This window comes from Hydractinia symbiolongicarpus, chromosome 1, assembly GCF_029227915.1.
Source record: "Hydractinia symbiolongicarpus strain clone_291-10 chromosome 1, HSymV2.1, whole genome shotgun sequence".
NCBI lineage: Eukaryota > Metazoa > Cnidaria > Hydrozoa > Anthoathecata > Hydractiniidae > Hydractinia > Hydractinia symbiolongicarpus.
The window spans coordinates 30,677,022-30,698,851 of record NC_079875.1 but is presented as its reverse complement, the minus strand read 5'-3'; the positions used below and the strand labels follow the sequence as shown (position 1 = coordinate 30,698,851).

Sequence of the window (21,830 nt, the reverse complement as noted above, 5' to 3'; positions counted from 1 at the left end):
TATTCTGAAGTCATAGAGTTTGCAGATGACACAGTGTTATATTTTGCGAGCAAACGGTTACAAGACATCGAAGACAAGTTCAATTACGATCTCGAGAAGATAGCCGAATATCTCAAAGATAACGAATTAGTAATAAATCTCAGAAAAGGAAAGACCGAGTCAATGGTATTTGGAACTCAAAAACGACTCTCGATGTATTCACGACAAATGAATTTATATTACAATGACGTTCCAATATCTTCAACTACACATTATAAGTATCTTGGTACTGTTTTGGATCCATCTTTGAACATGAACGAAAACTTCAACACGATTTACAAAAGAGCTTCGAACAAGCTACGTTTGTTAAGTTCACTCAAAAAGGTCTTACTGCGGATGCTGTTAGAAAGATCTACACAGCTATTATTTTACCAGGATTATCCTATTGCAGTAACGTTCAGCTCAAATTCAGTGATACTCAAATAAAGAGACTCGAATCCATTGACAATCGTGCTAGAATTCTGACTCAACAAAATGTTCCTGAGATCAGAAAAGAAATTGAAAAACGAGCTGTGCTGTTTGTTAAAAAATGTTTGGATGGTAATGTCTGTGATAACTTTCAAGACTACTTCACTGTGAAGCGTCATCAAAGAACAACATGAAACAACGGTTTTCTTTTATTTATACCTAAAGTGAAATTAGAATTTGCAAAGGGAAGCTTCTTTTCAATGGGTGTGAGTTTATTCAACTCTTTACCCATTGGAATTAGGCAATGTGAAATTTTTGAGGAATTTAAAGCTTTGTGTCAAGCACATTTTGTTTGATAAGTGTATTTGTGAGTGTGTTTTCCATACAGCCTGGTTTAGCTTTTGACACAATCTTTTTGAGTTTTGTGTTTACATTCTTTTTCAACTGAGGACTCTATATAGTGCACCGTTTTGTGACAGTTTCTTAGTTTGTTTCCCTGTTTTTCTCGATATAGTCTTTCTCTCTTTTTGTCTCTCATTTTATTCCGTACAAATATACATAATCTTCACATTACATATTTACTTTTTATCTATTGTATATAACCATTTTAAATGAATATTAATATTTTTAACATTTTATTTTCAGGACGCATATTTATAACAGTGTTTTATATACTGACATGCAAATCCTGTATAAACATTCGTTAAATAATAATAATAATAATAATAACTTTATAAACATGAGAAATATTGTCGTTTTAATTGCTTTAATTGGCATCTTTCACACCTTGTCATTTAATGATGTTGCATCTCAAGATAATACAAACGTTTATAAAGCAAATGTTATTCGTACAAAGATAAAGAGAGGTAAATCACCTATCGTTTATTATGCGAACTCTGTATCAACATTTAACATAATTTTGTCAGGAGATATTCAAGAGAATCCAGGACCTGGTTCATCCAAGTGCACTGAGTGTAATAAAGGAGTTGGAACAAATAGAAAACGTTTACAATGTATTAAGTGTTTTTGTTTTACACATGCATCATGTTCTAACCTTCCCATCTTTGAACAGAATCGTATGACATCCAGAATTGTTGTTAAATGGACATGTAGTGGATGTATATTATCAGAGCTTCCCTACTTTGGCGTACGTAATATCGCATTTAACACAGACACTACTGATGACCCAATAACTACCGAGAACAGTCATCTAAAGCTTTTAAACAAGCATCGCAATCAAACGTCTATCGCTCATTTAAACACCCAATCTCTCTTATCGACATTCACAGAATTCTCTTTAATGTTAAACATTTATGACTTTGACATCATAACCCTAAGCGAGACTTGGCTTCAAGACAACAAGGAACAGTTAGATTACGTCAACATACCAGGATATAAGACACTTTTCAAAAACAGAAAATCTCGAGGGGGTGGAGTTGGGATTTATGCCAAAGATTCTCTACACTTTAAATCGAGAGATGATTTGACAAAACATTCTTCAATGGAAGTTTTATGCGTCGAATTTCGAGGTCGGAACAAAAATACACCCTACCTTCTAATTACAGTATATCAACCAAGCTCAAAGGAAGAGCAAAAGATCGAATGGCTCAATAATTTTGAAACATTGATAGCCGAAATATCTATTAAATGGAGCGGTGTCATTATTGTAACCGGTGATATGAACATTGACCTTTAAGGCCAAGAAAAAGAATCCACCAAACGTTATAAAGACATACTAAATTCGTACAATTTGTATCAACATGTCAATAAACCAACCAGAAAGGGAGCTACTCTCATTGATCATATTATTACTAACATTCCTGGTAAAGTGACAAACAGTGACGTGCTTATTACTGACGAAATAAGTGATCATGACACGCCATATATTCTACTTAGCATTAAAAAAGAACGTTTTGAACCGCGATATAAATTCGTTCATGACGAAAAAAATCTGGATATGAATTCCTATATCGACGATTTTTCAAAATTACCATTTAGTTTGATATTTACATTCGATGATCCAGATGAACAAATAGATACACTGAATCATCTCATATTATCCTGTATTGAACGTCATGCCCCACTGAAGCGAGTAAAGCTAACTCGCCCGATCGCTCCGTGGATGAAAGACCCTGCCATCCAAGACAGTCGAAACCAACTGGAATTTTATCGTAAAAAAGCCCAAGAAGATCCAAATTACAAAAATGACTATAAAGAAAAACGCACTAATTATCGAAAGACATTGAAGGAAATAAAAAACTCGTTCTTCAAGAAATCGTTATCGTCAAAGGATCAAAAATCTGTCTGGAATACTATTCATCGTATTCTGAGCAATCAAAAAACACGAATCAAACACGATCCTTCAGAAATGAATGAATATTTTAGCAATCTAGCAGCAAACCTAACTGGAAAATCAAACGTCGAGTCTACATTACCAGATGATATCAAAACTACTGAAAACGAACAATCGTTCAAAATTCAACATACTACTTACAATGAAATAAATAAAATACTAAAAAACCTCAAGAATGACTGCTCCAGTGGTCATGACAATATTCCAATACGATTTATCAAGCCAGTATCAGAATTCATAACATCCCCTCTGGTCCATATTATTAACAATTGCATCAACAAAGAAATATTTCCCCAGCAATGGAAGATTGCTCGTGTTTGCCCAATACCAAAGATCGACACACCAATTAGCACAAAGGACTATCGTCCAATCTCAGTACTGCCAGTATTGTCAAAAATCTACGAGAGAGTAATCTTATCTCAGTTATGTGAATTCATCGAAAGTAATCAACTTTACAATGAAACACAATCCGGTTTTCGCAAAGGTCATACGACTACCACATTGATGCTTAAGCTTCGTGACGACATAAAAAAAGCAATGGCGAAAAGTGAAGTGACACTCTCTATCCTCATCGATTACTCCAAAGCTTTCGACACGATTGATCACAAAAATCTGCTGCTGAAACTACGTGATATGAATTTTTTATTTCGTGCTTTAAAGATATTATCAAGTTATCTGAAAGATAGGAAACAATACGTTCAAATTGAAGACAAAATTTCATCTTTAAAATCAATGTTTTACGGTGTACCACAGGGTAGCATACTTGGCCCTGTCCTGTTTAACCTCTACGTCATCGAGTTATCAAATCAAATCAACTCCGCCAGTATCCAATATGCTGATGATACAACATTATATAAACACTGCAAAGTCAGAGATCTATTTCAATCAATCAAAGATATGGAAAAGGATGTAGATAACCTTCTAGCTTGGTCAAAAGAAAACAATCTTTTGTTCAACAGTGACAAGCTTAAATTAATCATATTCCATTCTAAGCGACTGAGAGCATTTGATTCTGACCGAAGCTATCTTTGTCGTTGTGCTGGTATGTCAATCGAGCAGGAAGAAAATGTTAAGTTACTTGGCATTCAATTCGATCAAAATCTATCATGGACCTGCCATATAAACAATGTTATAAAATCCTCGCACTCAACACTACGTGCTCTACGAAAGTTTAGTCGTTTCACACCTTTCCATGTACGCAAAACCTTGGCGGAAACGTTGATCTTATCAAGGATAAGTTACGGTAATGTTGTCTTCTCGCAAATACCTGATTATCTGATATGTCGGCTACAAAAGATCCAAAACATGGCTGCTGGTTACGTTCTCCGCCGTTATGCTAATCTGCAAGAAGTCACGAATCTAAAATGGCTTCCCGTAAAAGAACATATTGAATTCAGTATAAGTAAACTTGTACACAAATCGAGAATTGATAACAACCATCCAAGCTATCTAAACGTAGAGTTTGTTGTACCAACACGAAATTTGAGATCTTCTACGAAGGAGCCTCTTGTTAAAAATGTTGGAAATGGCACTTTTCAAAACCAAGCACGGTGTTACGATGAAATCCCGGATAGTATAAAAATTATTGAAACTCTAGAAAAATTTACTAAAGAAGCAAAACAATTTTATCTAAATAAGGCAGTCGCTAGAGTCTTATCTGTTTGAATTCTGTTCGCCGAAGTTTGGGTGCCAATATACAATCGACCTGTTCACAATCTACCCTTACTCATTTTCAGCTTGTGTTTACTTTTGCCTTTTCTCCTTTTGCGACTAGCCAAGTATTTTTTTTTTTTTTTTCATAATTCAATTAGTTTATTTTATATTTTCTTACTTCCAAGGCCATTTATCGTTTTCTCTGGGTTTTTTTTTCTAGTTACTCCTATCTAGGTTGATTCCAATATCTTCTCTATTTATCTTGTCGATTCGAGTGTTTCAATTTCTTTCGAGCCTTTTAAGTTTATTTTTAATTTTGCTTTTCATTGCGGTTTTTATAATGTATATATATAAAAAGATAATATTTTTTTTGAACAATTATTTATTCTTTATTTATAGTTTATTTATATTTTCCTTACTTTCAAGGCCATTTATCGTTTTCTCTGCTTTTTGTCTAGTTACAATTTAGGTTGATTCCATATATCGTTTCTTAATTTCTCGTCGATTCGAGCGTTTCAATTTCTTTCTAGCCTTTACAGTTTTTCTCATCGCGGTTTTCTTTTTTATTAAATGTATAGAAAAAAATTTATTTTTTGAACACTTATTTATTCTTAATCTATAATTTTTTCATTTTTATATTTCATTTTAGGGAGAAGAACAATTTTGTACAAAATTGAACCCAAATAAATGTTAATAATAATAATAATAATAATTATTTAGCGCATACCGTTATGGTTCAGGAGGTACCTGGATGCACGGAAGGATCGGATTCGTGCGTTGGAGACTCGTGTTAAGGTACAATTAATTATAACAACTAGTCCCGAAAGAAGGGATTCATGACTCTCATGAACATAGAATTAAGGTTAAAAGTGTTTTAGGCCAATTATAAAAAAACACGTAATAGCGATATTTACGCGTTAAAGCATGTTTTGTTACTTCATGTGAGGGTTAGTACAAAGTAGAAAAATCGCTTTCTTCATTCACTTTTTAACTTGGATAGAACTTTTAACCCCAATTTTTGCTAGATAATATAGGCTGTGATAGAAAAAAACTCGACTAATAGTTTTGTCGCTTTGACGAGTGACCTAAGTTCCGGTGAAGATACTTTTCCGAATTGCCAACTTTATGATTTCGCCGAATTTAATTTATTTCGACTTAAAAATGCGGCAATTATTTTCACGAAAATATGTCTCTTCTGCAAATAATTCCAAAAAAATTTGCCAGTCATACATATTTCCTTCATCACTATTTCTTGCAACCTTGCCCATGATGACGTAATAGCTACAAGTAATAGCAATAATAGTAATAGGTTCTTGGAACACAGATAGAAAAAAAGAAGCATCCACAAATGGTTACTAGGGACACTAAAAATATTTCTTGTTATATCTTTTGAAGTGTACGATTCGATGTTTAAGTCTAAATGAATTCCTTTTTCTTACTTAGGCAATAGAGCAAGACTTTCAACGGAGGTATCAAACCAGGGCATGCCTACGATCTGTTTCTAGTTTATGTTCTTTACTTATTTAGATGTACAGAAGAATTACTTCTTTAAAAAGCGAAGACCGTGGGGATGGCGATGTCGTCATTGCTAGGAGGATGGTTATTTAAAATTTCTTTAACTCAAAATTTTGATTCGGAGTACAAAAAATGTTCTCGTTCTTCACTAGTTATAGAAAACCATCCATTAGCTTTAACTAGTTTTATGTACATTGGCAAACGTGGCAACTTTAGTTTAGCCGTACTTATCAGTCTACTTAATGCTGTCATTAGTGATCAAATGGTATTGACTGTCTTTCTGTGAAAGTTAATCAAATTCAGACATGTGACAGAAATTTTTAAAATTACTTTGAACTACAGTTGAAATCGTGTTATGCAGACTCCTATATTTTATATTTTTCATTAAACAGAATCTTCGTTCCCATCAAAATTTACGAGTGTACCCTTACGAGCCAACTCTTATAATTCGAAAGATCGTGTAAATCTATTATTAGGTCATTTAGTTAGGTTTTCATCACGTTACTCCATTATTATTAGGTTGCTCTCAATTCGTTAGTTTTGAATGTTCATACGTATTTTAAGGGTTCTTAATTAAATTTACAAAATAGCATTTTACTTTAAAAGTGAAACCAGACGAAATCAAATTTAAAACGTTTAGAGACTATAAAAACATTACATTTGTTACATGCATTTACATTTGCAAAATTACATTTGTTTTATAATTCATTTTGTAAAGAGCCTGTAATTTAAACGACAATTTCTTCCAGGAAAGAAGCGGAGGCAGTGTTGCTACCGCAGACTTACCGGTTGGCAAAGGCCACCAAAAGAAAATGGTATGTGGTAGTTAGAAATGCTAACAATGTATTAATATGTAACTAAAGCTGAGAAAATTCTTTTTGTTTTCCTGCAACTGGGGAATTGAAGGAGATGATGTTGGAGATTACTTTGTTTATATAACCAATAACAACTTTTTTTCTTCCGATCATGAATCATAAAAATGTCTAGGAATATATTTACCAGTGATGTTTTTGATAAATAAAATTCTGAAATATCAGATGAGTGATTGGAGAATGTAAATAAGTAAATAAGGACTAATAGTACATTAGCGAAGATGAATCCATTTAATCAGATTAAAAAGTTTTTCTTTTGCTGTGTAAAAGATGGTAGCTCATTATTTTGGTTTATTTGTTGATTCTTTCTCTGTAATAATAGCCGGCGTATGTCTGTTTGTGCGTCTGTTTGTATGATGGTCAGGGAAACACGAAATGCGATATATAAAGGACGTGCGATCCCGTGCATTTTTCACAGGTAACGACTAGCTTCTTTAATGAGTCCGCAAAACCACACGAAAAAGCGTGTAATTAAAGACGGGCGAGCTCGTGGATTTCTCTGCGGGCTGACAACTAGTCTCTATAGTAATAGCCGTCGCCTGTCTGCTTATTCGCGAGGAAAAAGTCGTGTCACGAAAACGCTAAACGCAATGTTTAAGGACAGGCGAACCCGTATATTTATTTACGGGCCACCGATTAGTCTAAATTTATAACGCACACCCGTGGATTTTTCCACGGGCCACCGAAAAGAAGTTAATAATGTCAATACCAAATTCTCACTTGCACAAAAATAATCAACGCTATAGGTATTTTCGACCTCTCTTGATTTGGTTTACAAGTAAGAACGTGCATATATATTATGACGAGAATAGAAGACGCAATTGAGGTACCCTAGAGCGTTTGGCAAGAGAATTTTCATAAAAATTAAGCAATGTTTGTATTCAAATTCAGGTTTATCTCTTTTAATTTAATTCCCTTTTAAATTTCATGTTATTATAGGGAGAAGAAAACCATCGAAGTAGGTTGCATACTATACTATATTTCCTTTTTATGGCGTCTAGGCATTCTTTAACGACTTAAAAACATACTCCTGGATATTTCTGACAATAAAAATTATCTCGAGATTTTCACGTTCAACTACTGAATTAAGTACAACGCTTATCTTCACTACGCTGTCAAAATACTCAAATAATTTTCGCTCTAAATATAGGAGGTGAATTGAAAAAAGCATTAGCTTTTTTTTGTTATTTTAGAGAAAAAGGAAAAGAGCGACTTCCCGGCAAATGCCAAAGATGGCAAAATGAAAAAAAAAAACAAACAAACGAAGAAGTCGGCAAATTAAAACATAAGTATTAATTTGAAAGCGTGTTACATTCTCACCTTTATCGGTTCATGGAGTATTACAATGGCCCACAACTGCCAGAGAAATATAATGTAACATGAAAATCAATGTTCACGCAAATATTCTGTCAAAACTACGAAAAATGATTTAGGCGAGTTACATTTTTGTTGTGCGAGTAAATACATGACTAAAAGGAAAGAAGAGGACATAATAGGTGTGGAGGTTGGCTCTGTTGAAGAGAAGCTAATTCAAAGTTACCGTTTGTGAAGAGCTATGGGACTCTTCTACGATGTTTCAAACCTATAATTGACACAGAAAAAGTGTGGAATTGAGGATATGAACCAACATGTTCCTTTTTATTTTTTCTCCCCTGACATTAATCCTGACATTTATTGTGTAGTTGTGGGCTTTCCTAAATCATAGCTGAAAATTTACACTTTACAAGAACTGCCTTTTTATGTAAACCTCAAAGTTTCTTCTTCTTTTTTAGATTACAACGCTCAAACAAGATCTGTAAGTATTCATTATGGATTTCTTACGTTAATTTCATCACAAAATACATTTTAAAAACAAAGCTAAATTGTATTTTGTTTTGTCTTCTTGAGCTGTTTTTATGCATTATATTGAGCATTTCAGACAAGCTAAATCATCAATTGGTAACATTAACAATTAAGTAAATATTTAAAAAAAAAAACATGTTGATAATTTCTATTGCTTCTTATTATGTTAACATGTACCCAAGCTAATCATTCTTTTGACTGAACCATAAAGAATACCGGAATATCAAAAAATAAAAATAATTATGATCAACTTTTTTGTCTGTTAACAACTAGTCCTAAAATTTTTATAAGTAAATAAGTACTAGTTAGTTTCTGTTTACGTTACGACGTATGTTAACGCATCAACTAATATGCCTTGTTTTTATTGCACAATGGAGACAATAAAATCGATTTGGAGGAATTTGGATAAGGTAGATTTTAGAGATCTGAAAATTCTCCAAATTTGAAATTCAATTTGAAAGGATGGAAAGCATTTTTGATTTAATAACTACAAGATAAAAGGAAGAACAGCAAACTGTTCTAAAACTACTACTACAAAAAGTAGCAGTAACGACAAGTCGCGTGTAAAAAAAAAACATTAACGATGTTCTGCGACATAATGAAATCTAACTTCGTGTCTACTACGACAAAGTGTTCTTTTATCAATTACAGAAAATATTGCACACTCTGGACATTTCTTAAAACCGGAACATGCTAAAAACATTAAATAATCTCATTCACCTTTTTATGGACACACCTTATTCTACAAGAACTATACAGCTTTGCAGATTTAATATTTGTATTGTTTTACAGAAAACAGATCCAATTAACCTTTTTGCATTTCATAGGTGGAAAGGGAAGTCTTTTTTTCTTCCTTCTGTAATTCCTAAAGTTGTGCAATTATAAAAAATATTTGTATAACTGCGAGGGATGTAATAAAACTGACGAGTTTGAAATTCACGCGAACGCACAGTGATTCCAGCGGATCGTAAGATTCACAAAAAATAGCGAGTTGAGAAAAATAGAAGACCATAAATTCCTGGTAATATAACATAGAAGTCTATGTTTAACGTAAAGAAGAATTGATAACGAAATTTGCGCAAGATCTATTCTTTAACGCAAGGATACGAAGGACTGAGATTAAAAAATTGCCACAGGATAGGATACCAGGAAGGGATCTCTAGCAGGATACCCTGCTAGAGACTCCACGCACAACCTGGTCCCCAGAGGTTCTTTTGTTTTTACATAGGCTTCCACATCAACGAAAACATCCTGTGGATGATAATGGTTTATGCAGCTCGTTTTTTGTTTCTTAGCTGACAAGAGACTGTAGTGCAAGTAGACGTTTTAATTATTCACCAAAAATTAAACCTACTTGCAATAATATAATTTTCTTTTTTTTCTCAATGTTTATTTCCCCCAACATGTTCAAGTTGCCTTTTTGCTATCCGGGATGACATGCTGGGCTTAATCCGAAAAAAATGCTATAACATGGCGGCGGTTGTCGAGGAAGCCTGTTGTAAACACAAGAAAATATAGCTTATATATTTACTTTATTACTTCGAATTTTACTTTATAAATGTTAAAATATTAATTCTCCATATAGTTCACTACTTCCATTACTTCCAAAAAAATAATCTGCAAATTCACTCACTCGGAAAAGTTGTTGTCATGGTAACACTTTAGCATAGTTTTCAAAAGGAGAATTAATTTGGATTCTTTATATATCATTTTAATTTTTTTCGCAATTTTCTTAATTGCCCACAAAAATTGTGTTTTTTGTAAATACAAGGCAATAAAAAAGTGTGCTAATATAAATTATTTAGTCATAAGGTCCATCGAAAAATCTACTTAGGCAGCAGAACAGAAGAACAATAAAAGAGCTTCCGCCATTCCAATTTATGATCACGTAAGCAAATTGATTAAGATAGTAAATATCAGTAAATATCAATTCTTCGTGGCATAATCATAACAATCTCAATAAAATTATTATATTGTTTAACGATGTACATAATAATTGTTTAATATTAAATTTTTCTTTTTTAGTTTCAGTTAATACGTTGAGAGTCGGTAAATAATCATATAGGATATACTAGTATCTATACACGCAGGAAAAGTACTTAGGCATTTTGGAAGAAAGTAATTACCAAGTCTCTCTTCTTTTTGAAAATGCAAAGTATAGGGTCAAAGGGTCTAAAGGAAACATTTATTTTACAGCAGGAAATATTCTGCAGAAGGAGAATTAACAGCCAATAGTTATGGAAATACATGTTTCAACTACCATTAATTGTACCATAATTTTGTTAAATAAAAGGATTAAGGAGACTAAAATCATTATTTTTATTATTCAACGACCTATAGATATAAAACACAGCTATTTCAATTCATAGTGATTCTTGGAAGATAATGAAAAGTAAAAAGGCATATTAGTCTCTATTTCTCCTTTCTCAACTTAGATAGAGTTAATACTTTGTGTAATATTGTATTAACAGAAAATGTTTTCTTTTTTAATACCACTTTATATACTATAAGAATTACATTTATTTAAATTATATACAAATTTCTTAATTATTATTTTGTGCTATATATACACAAGTTTGAATCGTTTGATAAATCCTTTTTTGTTTAAATTTAGATGCAGAAAATAATTAAGTAAATTTCCTTTTTTGCTAATTTTTTTTTAACCTAAATTTAGCTTGCAATGAGATTAAAAAGCTTACTATTTCTATTTATTATAGCGAAAAACCAAGCCTTCTTATTGCGGGAAGCAGTCGTGCTGCAAAACATGTGCAGATAATAATGTAAAGAGAAAGTGATGTCATGGCTCATTGTGATAATGGTACAAAAATGTTAAACACATCATTTGGATAATGCAATGGTTAGTTACAACATATCTTCTCGTTTCTTTCAATCCGATCCGTCGCACCGATTGTATTTTTTTGGAATACGTTTCACCAGCATAAACGAGCCAATGTAAATTGCTCACATTTGGTCCAGCCACTCTCGGAGACAAAAAGAATAGTCATCACAGTTCAATCACTTTCATTGGCTAATATTTTAATGCCATAACAAGGGAGTTTAATCTAGGCTACCTGTTACAGCAAAAGCTATCATCTATGATTATACGCCTTATTCCTTTGCATTCTTTAGATATAATTTTATTTAACTTCGTACTATCTAGTACGTAATTTCATAAGCGGGCAACTTATCTGCTTTTGCTGTGGTTCGTCGACGTTATTAAAGACGCAGGAGAGCTTTAATTCCATTAAATTAAATTCCATTAAACAGGAAAATAAACAACGTCAATCCATATAACAACTTTTCACTATCACAAAGTATTTTTGATGAATTTAAAACGATGTCGGTTGGTTTGTTTTACAAGAAAGTGATATAAGTAGCTTTTATATTATTCCTAAATTAAAATTGCTCAGAATATTCGAAATACAAATTACATACAATTGACAATCACTAAAATATAGCAGGTGGGCTTAGAGAGGATGGGAATATTCTGAATTTATACGTCGATTTACAAACCTAGTTTTAAAGCACCTTACCACCTAAAAACATATCTTCTAAGGCTATATATGAATAACATTTCTCTTTACATCCTGCAGATTGGGACAGTAAGTTTACGTTTTTCGTATTTTTGTATTTTTTTTTGTTATATTATAAATTTTAGCAACCTTATTTTCTGTTTCGTCAATTTTGTAAGTACTGTAGGCATATTCTTTTTTACTTCTAACTTATTTCTTTATTATAGACACCCTGCCAAACATACCTGGTACGGTAATTTTTTACTACTGTGTTAAGAATTTTAAGGATTTGATAATTCAAATAGTATTAATGTTTCCCTTTCACATTACCTTCACAATTTTGTAGTTTAACGAAAGAAAGCAGGTGTCTGAAGTTTAGAATATCCTAAGAATATGTCTGAGCTTAATAGCTGAAATATAAACATTTGTATGACGCACAAAATTGGTTAGAAGTTTACTTTTTTTATTGTATATCGAACGAACTGAATTTTTTTCTTTCCAAGCAATGGGCCTTTACATGTAGCCGAATTGCCATTAACTAGCTATAGTAAATTATAACTATTTGTCAAATAGGTTAAGAACATCAACGCTGAAACGAAAACACACAGCGTGTGTATCAAAGAATTTACATAAACTGTAAAAAGTAATTTTTCCGTTGTTACTGTTTTTAACACTACAGATTGTGTGATTCAGTTTTGATGTCGTTATAAACCTAAACCTAAAACCTAAACGATCATTTGAAATATATTCGATTCTTAAATTTGAAAACGCTGCATTGTTAGCTTTGATTTATTTGATTTTATGCGTGATTTTCTTGATTATAAGTTATGAAAGGAAAATGTTCTTTTAATATTTTGGATTGAAATATTTCGCTTATTATTATTTTTTTGTTAGATTTTTTGTTTCAGCGTTTACAAACATAGAATAATGCAGATTGTGAGCAACCTCTATCCCAGGGCTTTTTTTCTTTATGCCATCCCGTTGTAAAAGAGACAAAGAGCCCAGGGACGAGGTTTAAATGTGAGGTTTGAAAATTCAAATTACTGTGTTGTAAGTTTTGTATGTTATCCTTTACATCGGTTTAATGAGAGATTCAATGGATTCTTCGACGGGAATTCAGCTAGTACACAACTAATTTCGCTATGAATATAAAATGTGCCTTAAAAGGCGGATTGAAGAAGGAATTAAAAAAATTTGTTTTCCTTGTTATTTTTGACAATACGGAAAAGAGCTACTTGGCCAAAGCCGCAGATGGGAAAGAAGAGAGAGAAAGCCCAAGATAATTAAATAATTGCTTGAAAGGTAATCACACTTGCTGTTCTCGCTAACAGAAATTCGTCCCCAGCAAAAAAATATTTTTTTAATAAACACTAAGCATTAAAAATGTTTGCATTAGTTGATAAGATCCAAGAAACAATCCACAAGGGCAAAAGGGAAATAGAAAATGCAGGAAGTTTTAAGCTTTAACCGTCCAAAAAGCGTGTAGTTTTGTAGGATATTCTCAATTTAAGTACTGCTAAAAGTCACGGAAACGTTTAGGCATGTGCACGCAACAACATGACTAAAAGTAGAAACAAAGAGGTATTTGATGGTGTTGACGAGTGTTCTGACGAAAATTCAATACGTTTCAGATGTCAACCTATATTTTTTTGAAGAAAAGTGTAAGTAGAAGTCTAAAGTAAGAAAAATAAACAAATCATTTCAGGTAAAAAATCAACTTGATTACGTCATGGGATGAAAAATCTCGTGATGGAGAATTTTCGTGGGAATTAATTCTCGCGAATTTAGCGAGGTGGTGGTTTTTGCGAAAATAAGATTCGCCAAAAATGTTATGTTTATAAGTTTATGGTTTGATTTAACGTGATGGCCTAAATTTACAGAAAAAGAGAAACCTTACACACATTTCGCATTTAACTTTGAGTTGGTTTGAATTTACAATATAGGAACAGAATTGGGTGGTTGTGTTTGTGAAACGGAGTTAATGTGATTGTTACTCAATTATTATTAACCGCAGAAATCATTCCGAAAATTTCAGTTCATGTATGCCCTGAAAAAAGTTATGAAAGTTTAGCATTTAAAAGGACAGTCACGATATCAAATATTTAAAATCGCTACGTATATATCCATATTAACAAACATTTGAAAAATTCTTCGTTATGAAGTATTCTTTTAAATATTTTTAAGTTTCACATTTTATTGGATTTTTCCACATAATATATTCTTGAGTATCGGAAAATCAATCATCTACTACCAAGAATTTTTTGTAGCATTTCTTGTATGATAGATCGAGTCAAAATTTTGCATCTATACCATCCGTTGCTTTTAACGAGTCGTGAACTTTATGAGATATGTCGTAAATATCTTGACATATTAAATTCTCCAACAGCAAAAACATTTGACCATGTTTGTATGTACCATTCCTTTTATTAGACAGCACCAAGCGAAAGATAACTGTATTTACATTAGCACTGCAATGCGATGCACATTTTTTGTAAATGTAATACATCAGTAGCCGAACTGGTTTAAATCAGTGAGTGATTTTTATCAATATAGAAGGGCAGCATGGCTCAGTTTTTTTCAAGTTGAAATAAGATCCTATGCAAACAATTGGTTTATGTCCATCTACAGGAATTGCTCAAACAGTTCTTTAATTCCATCAAAGTAACAATTGTTCTTATCTAAAAATATACAGGTATTTTAATATTTAAATATACATAAACAAGACTTTTAAAGCAAGAAGAAGATACTTTTGGCTAATACAACAGTTCAGTTACCAAAGCAAATGCGTAGGTTACTTAAAAAAACTTAAAGTCAAAAGTATAAAATACAAGCAATATGATAAAATTATATTTCTCTCACCTTGTGAAAAATTGGCATCCATGAACTGAAATTTATCTGAAATTTCAAAATACTACAACACAAGTAGACACCAACTGCGTTTCACAAACGTTACCACCAGTTGTAAAGTTATACTTTGATACAAATAATTTTAGCAATTGAAAACGTGAATGCTATGTTTATTTTTAGCTCTGTTTATATACAGTGTACCCAGGTATAAATTAGCTAGAATTATGAGCGAGTAAAAATAGGAGAAACGATGCCACCAAAACATATCCTGGTTAAAATTATTAAAAATCATTACAATTGGTACTTTAAATCCACGTCTGACAGCAATTTTTAGTTCAATTGAAAATTATGCGACGGGAACTTTCAATTGGTTTGGTAATAAGAATTGCGGTAGTAGTAATATGCTATTTCAGTGACAAGTAACTTCTATTTTAGTTTGGGTAGCAACATTTGTAAAAGAAATGCTGTACAAGAAGCCCAAAATACCGTAGGAAAGACAAATCCAAAATAGGTGAAAGCTTGAAGCTAAAAAATAGTGTATCGTAAACCAACACACACTGACCAGTACCTTGATTCAAACCATCAGAAATCTTGTAAAGAAAGTGCCATATCTTCATTACTGAATCGTGCCAACAGCGACAAATCCAAAATAGGTGAAAGCTTAAAGCTAAAAAATAGTGTATCGTAAACCAACACACACTGACCAGTACCTTGATTCAAACCATCAGAAATCTTGTAAAGAAAGTGCCATATCTTCATTACTGAATCGTGCCAACAGCGTAGTCAGTGACAAACAGGAGAGGAAAGAAGAAATTCGACGTAAGGAATGCATTAATCGCAATTGGATACAGTCATAAAGTCATCACGCAAGTAGAAAATAAAATGAAGAGAAAATGCAACGGAGACAACAAGGAAACATTAGAGGAATTTATCGCATCAGCATTCCTACCCTTCGTACCAGGTACCAGCGAGATCCTTCGTCGAGTTTTAAGGCAACACAAGATCAAATGCATTCTTAACTTAAGACACCCTAAGAAGCGCTTTGTCTAAACCAAAAGACAAAATAATCCTGGAAGAAGAATGCAATGTTGTTCACGAAATCCCGTGTAAAGATTGTGATGCAGTGTACATAGGCGAAACAAACACATAAACAGCATCTCGTATCAACTTCCTGAGATTTGGTTACCAGCCCTACAGAAGAAGTAGTTACCTACATCTAGGTCCGAAAATGGTAATTACCGTAATAAACCGTAATTATCAGCTCGTTTCTGACTGGTTAATTTTATGAATTTCGATCCTCTGCAATTATATAAATACATGCTTAACATCATTTTACTTTGCCCGATGATGGAAGAAGGATCTCCCTAAACGTCGCCTACTAAACTAATATGTTCAAGACGTTATGGGCTTGCTTTCCATGTTAAATGGAATTAAATTGTATGTCGTAATAAGTAAATTTGTTTTTTTTAGTTATTGTAACTGCCACCAATGTGTAAGTAATTTTAGCTGAGAGGATTATTTTACTTTCTGGAAACTAACTCTTATTCCGCATCTGAGGAAACGATACTGACGTTAACAAAAGGAAAAACGGTATGTAATTTTCGCGACAATTATTTCCCGCAAAGTTGGCAAGTCCCTATGTCTTGGCAAAAATATATTCCGCACAATTTAATTCCCTGAAAGTATTGTTAAAACAATCGGCAAAATATATTTGTTTTGTTTTGTTTTCCATACGGAGATTCTTTTACCTATACCTTCATTTTTACATAGCTGTATGTATATTCAACATCAAGAGAATAATGACATTCATTTAATTCAATGTAATTCCTAATGCAAATAAATGTTTTAAAAAATACTATAATAACTAGTCGATAATGTCAAATCGCATTGAATCCCACATATAACCGACAGTAACAACACTTGTTACAATACCGACAGTCACAACAGCTATTGTGATGAAAACCCTGAATATTTTAATCTGAAGTGTCAATAAGAAAGGCTTGCAAGAGCAAGCACATATCTATGAAAATCTTTATACATTAAGTGTTTTACCAAATTAAAGAAGAGTATACACGATACAATACATTAGCCGCATTAACTTTTCGTCATTTAGAAAACCGTCCAAACATACTATTTATATCATTCTCGTATAAGAGTCCCTGCAACTGATTATTAAATTATTGTGTACAGTATACTGTACACTTTAGGAACAAATTTACTTTCTCTCACTGACTTTTCTGATTTGAATATTGTATCGAAGGTAAAATACCTCCAACGTTATAATTACAATTTATATAACCTTAACATTTACTTTCATTGTGATTTTCGCGGGCTAGCACTATATTAAACAGCAGACGCAAACTAAAGTTTTACAGCTACTTCATAACAGTAGGCAAGCCTTGTTTTCACATCATCGAAACTAAATGCTGCGTAAAATATGAAATTATTTATTTTAATTGAAAACCAACATATACAAAGGGAACTGATTTCTTAAAATTGCGAATTTCTTTAAAATCGCGAATATTAGGATAGGTGGCGAGTAGAATTTATTCAGCACTTATAACTTTCTGTTTATTTAATAGAAGGCGATGGAAAAGAAAATTGAAAAACTGAGCGTTTATTTTTCTACTTATTATTTCGAAAAACAAAAAACATTATATCACAACGCAGAAAGTATAAAACTATTTCATTTGGCGCATAAATAAATTATATATATATAAATCAAATAAATTATATTTCCAGTCGAAGACCAGTTTTCAGATCCATCTTGCGTTTTAATGTAGTCCATTTTATTAGTGCGATATTATTTTAAACATAGCCTATTTCTAACTTCTAGACACGACAACGGGCTCAAGCACGATGACAACATCTAAGTTTGTTTTTACAATTTTTATCAATAACTTAGTTGGTTAATTCTTTATTGAAAGTTTTGTTAAGTCATTTCTTTAAAACATTAAAAAATGCACGATAAAAAATGTTAAGTTCATACTCCAGCAGAATATCACCTCACTGTTAGTAAAGTTTCTTTCAAATCAAACAATTATTTTAAAGTGAAATTTAAATTCTTGATTGCATCTTTGTTATTACTACTACAAAATTAGCAACTAGAGCACGTGCTCTACAGCAAAAAAATTAATTTCTCGAATTGGAAATTATTTTTACAGTTAAAATAAATATGGACTTCCACAAATTTGGCCGGTCCCTGCTTATCAGTTTTTTTTCATATAACTTTCAATTTTTTGAAAACAATCTGTCCTAAAGGCTTGTTGCGGGAAAATAAATACGCGGGTAATTATATGTTTGAGTGTATTGCAGTTTGCTGTTTAGCGGGCGTGCACGGCTTTATAGCACACGATACGTAATATATTAAAAAATAAAAAAAAAACATACAGCAACCCAGATCGTCGATTCGAACCTCCTCTGGGCTACCACAAGTGCTTTTTCCACCTCTCCATAAAATGCTGGTAAACCAAACTAAAAAAGTGATATAGCAAGTTATAACTTATAAAGATTGGAAGATTGTTCGAATTGTAAAAATTCGACTTACCATCCTTCAGTCTGACATAATTTTTTTCTTGCTTCTGAAGTTTTATTTGTCATTCTATAAATAAATTAAAAACCGATGCACCGTTCTTTGAATCAGGTAAATGAAAAAATAAATATTAAATCAGTAAAAACGCAACTTACCGTCCTCTACTAGAAGCTTTTTACCCAGTCATGTTACTTTTTCTCATCGTCAGAAACTCTTTCCTCTTGCTCAACATGGTTGATCTCGACTAGGCGTGGAATAAAATCGTTCTGGTTAAATAATTTCTTTTCTTAAAATGTCATGGGATATCAGTAACCGTGGTATGTATTCCCTACATGAGCAAGATACAATGTCATTATTAATTCCTTAATGGGTAGTTATAATTAAAGCGAAAAACCATTAAACTTACGCTTGGGAAAAATGTTTTTATAAGATATAGGAATATGAATTTTATAATTACGGAAAGCATGCGACGTAAATATTGTAATACTGTTTGAAAAAGATGGTTGAGAACAATCATCATCAAATTTCTAAAAAAATCTTATATATTAATTCCCTTGCGTGACTAAAACTGTGAGTCCACGACACGGAAATCACGGGTTACTTTCTTATGACGTGGCTGTACGCTAAAATTTAACTAAAAAGATTAGGGATGTACTTCATAGAAATCGCACATAAGGTGTAAATATATAACCCGCTGCTAATAACGATATAAATATATATACCCTTATGCCAAAAAACTCTATGTTAGCATATATATATAGGTATCGCTACATATGAAACGGTATTAGATATTCACAAAGCATACGGACTGTTAAATGAAGTTCCTAGCATAAAACGGAAATTGTGTTTACGAAAAAGATGGCTGTTCTTTTTGAGTATTCTCTACTCTTTCATTCAAAATAAATCTTTAAAAAAACATTTGAAGAAGAGCATGGTTTTATAAATTAATCATAGCAAGGTTCTGTAAGGTTTTTTCATGTTTTATTTTCAGTTTTTACTATATTATTGTTGCCAGACATGTTTTATAGCTAGCATCATAAAAAGCCAACCACCACCAACAACTAGCTAGCTAGCTAGCTAGCTAGGAATATATATATATATATATGTAGCCATGTTCTTTATACCTAGCTAAGTCTCCAGTTTATATTTAAGTGACTAGCTATTAGCTGCTGTAGCTAGCTAATGCTAGCTTTAAACTAAAGATTCCCAGTATATATATTCCCACAAAACCCATCAAACGTTATTAACCCTGAAGATTTTAAACATTTTCCTGGGTTTTTTTGGTTTGCGAAGTTCTTTTCCTTCAAATATTCTGGAAATAAAGTTCAGAAATTACTTATTTTTAAAATGTAAATTTAATTTGTTTCAAATTGTGGTTTTGACATTTTCATGTAAGAATTTGTGGGCAAAAACCTTAATCAGCATGCTAAAAGAACTGACTTTTCTTAATTTAGAATTACTAAACACAACCATTTTCTTACATTTAGTGTAAACTTTTGTGCGTATGGCTTATATTTAATACACCAAAAGAGCTACTTTGTTGATTTAAATTTTATACTCTTTGTAAGCTATTTTTTTCTTCTTTTTGACATTTTGAATTAACTTATTGTTGTAGAAGGCATATAATATACATGCATATAAAAAAATGGAATTTTGCAAATTTCTGTTTTACCACTCAATTTTTACATTTTATAAGTTATTTGGAACAGAATGGTATGAAATAGACCAAAATGCCTGATCTTAGTTGTTTTTAATTTACAGGCTGTGTCTGTGAAACTTTAAGGGGAACATTTGGTGGAAGACAATGACATGACATATACTGATAGAACTGATTTTTGTTGTGTTAGATGTTATATCTGAACCTTTTTGACATTTTATGTTAATTTTGCGAGGAAGGACCATATATATATACAGAAGAAGAATTCAATTTTACAGCAAGCTTTGTTTTTCTATATTTTGTATAAATTCTTACTGGGGAGGACTCCGTGCAATATATCGAAATGACTGATCCTTCTCGATTTAAATTTGATGTGTTCTAAATCGTATATAGTTTTGGAAATTTTGTGTAAGATTTAATGGGTAAGGGCTAGATGCAATATGTCAAAAAAACTTTTTTTGTTGAATCAGAAGCACTCCCTACAACCATTCTTTTTTTTTACAGTTTGTGAAGCTTTTGTGAGGAAAGAGTGTATGCAATATTATCGAAATAACTGATTTTTGTTGCAAACTGTCTTTCTTAGGCATTTTGGATTAAAATATTGTTTTAGAGGGCATATGCAGTAGATATATATATGTACCGAAATAATTAAATTTTGCAAACTTTGATTTTGTCGTTACCTCTCATTTTTTTCATTTTGATTAAACTTTTGTGGGAGACCGTCGGTATGCGAAGGACCAAAATAAGAGATTTTAGTATTATTTAGAATTTGTATATATTTTGTGTTGCAAAATTGGTGCAAAAATTGACATAAAATAAACTTATATACAGATTGATTGCTGTTGTTTAACATGACTCATTATGACTTATATATATATTTTATGAAAATTTGTGACTGAATACTATGTGAGATTTGAAATTTTGTTTACTTTATTGATGGTAAAACAGCATGCAAATTGCTAAAAGGACTTTATTAATTTTAGATTTAAACACCGTTATTTTGTTGGTATTTTGTCTAAAGTTTGGTGAGGAAGGACCGTATGCAATATATCAAATAATGTTTTATTGCATTATAATTTATCCTTGCAAATCCCTTTTTAACACCTTAAATAAAAATTTCTACTTAGGCAAAATTTATTGTTTATTTTTCATATTTTGTGTCAACCTTTGGCAGGGTTTGCAATAAACTAACTGATTTTAACATATACAATGAGAGAGATTTGTGTTTGACATTGATCAGCTTTTTTGTATATATGTGGCGTTTTGAGTGATTTAAATTTTATGGGTGAGATGTATGTTGAAATGCTTTTAAAAACTTTTTTCCGAATAATTTTCGCATTTGTCAGATGGTCAGAGCAGTAATTTTAGTAGATTTAGATTTTTAATGTCACATATACACTGCAGTTGTTGCACACCTTTAATTTTTTTGGTCATTTATATAATAATGCAGATGTAAGATGCGCATTGCTGTATTGTTTGTTTTTTGATGGACATATATCTGCTACATAAATTAAATGGAATACAGTGGATTCTTCCACGGGAAACAGCTAGTTTAATATAAAAAGCTGTCATGACACTTCGTTAAAAACTAATGAAAAAT

At 31.9% G+C, this 21,830-nt stretch overlaps 1 protein-coding gene and 1 long non-coding RNA gene across 2 annotated transcripts; one reads left to right on the top strand and one right to left on the bottom strand.

Annotated features, from left to right (window-relative positions):
* Positions 1-1,186: 1,186 nt before the first annotated feature.
* Positions 1,187-6,005, top strand: LOC130629967 (uncharacterized). Its single transcript, XM_057443361.1, has 7 exons — positions 1,187-2,102; positions 2,145-4,350; positions 4,482-4,578; positions 5,174-5,248; positions 5,332-5,400; positions 5,897-5,922; positions 5,981-6,005. Exons 1-7 carry the CDS (start codon positions 1,187-1,189, stop codon positions 6,003-6,005), a joined length of 3,414 nt encoding a protein of 1,137 aa, XP_057299344.1.
* An 11,335-nt stretch (positions 6,006-17,340) lies between these two features.
* LOC130649419 (uncharacterized) lies at positions 17,341-19,110 on the bottom strand. Its single transcript, XR_008983045.1, has 3 exons — positions 18,729-19,110; positions 18,589-18,642; positions 17,341-18,515 (listed from the first exon to the last, which is right to left on the bottom strand). It is a non-coding gene; the product is annotated as an uncharacterized LOC130649419 (long non-coding RNA).
* Between the last annotated feature and the right edge of the window lie 2,720 nt (positions 19,111-21,830).

Excerpts from the sequence above, each read along its gene's own strand:
- LOC130629967 (XM_057443361.1), top strand. The coding sequence starts at position 1,187 with ATGAGAAATATTGTCGTTTTAATTGCTTTAATTGGCATCTTTCACACC. Across the intron at positions 2,103-2,144 it reads AATATCTATTAAATGGAGCG|GCCAAGAAAAAGAATCCACC; the intron begins GTGTCATTATTG and ends TTGACCTTTAAG. Across the intron at positions 5,923-5,980 it reads GAGCAAGACTTTCAACGGAG|ATGTACAGAAGAATTACTTC; the intron begins GTATCAAACCAG and ends TTACTTATTTAG.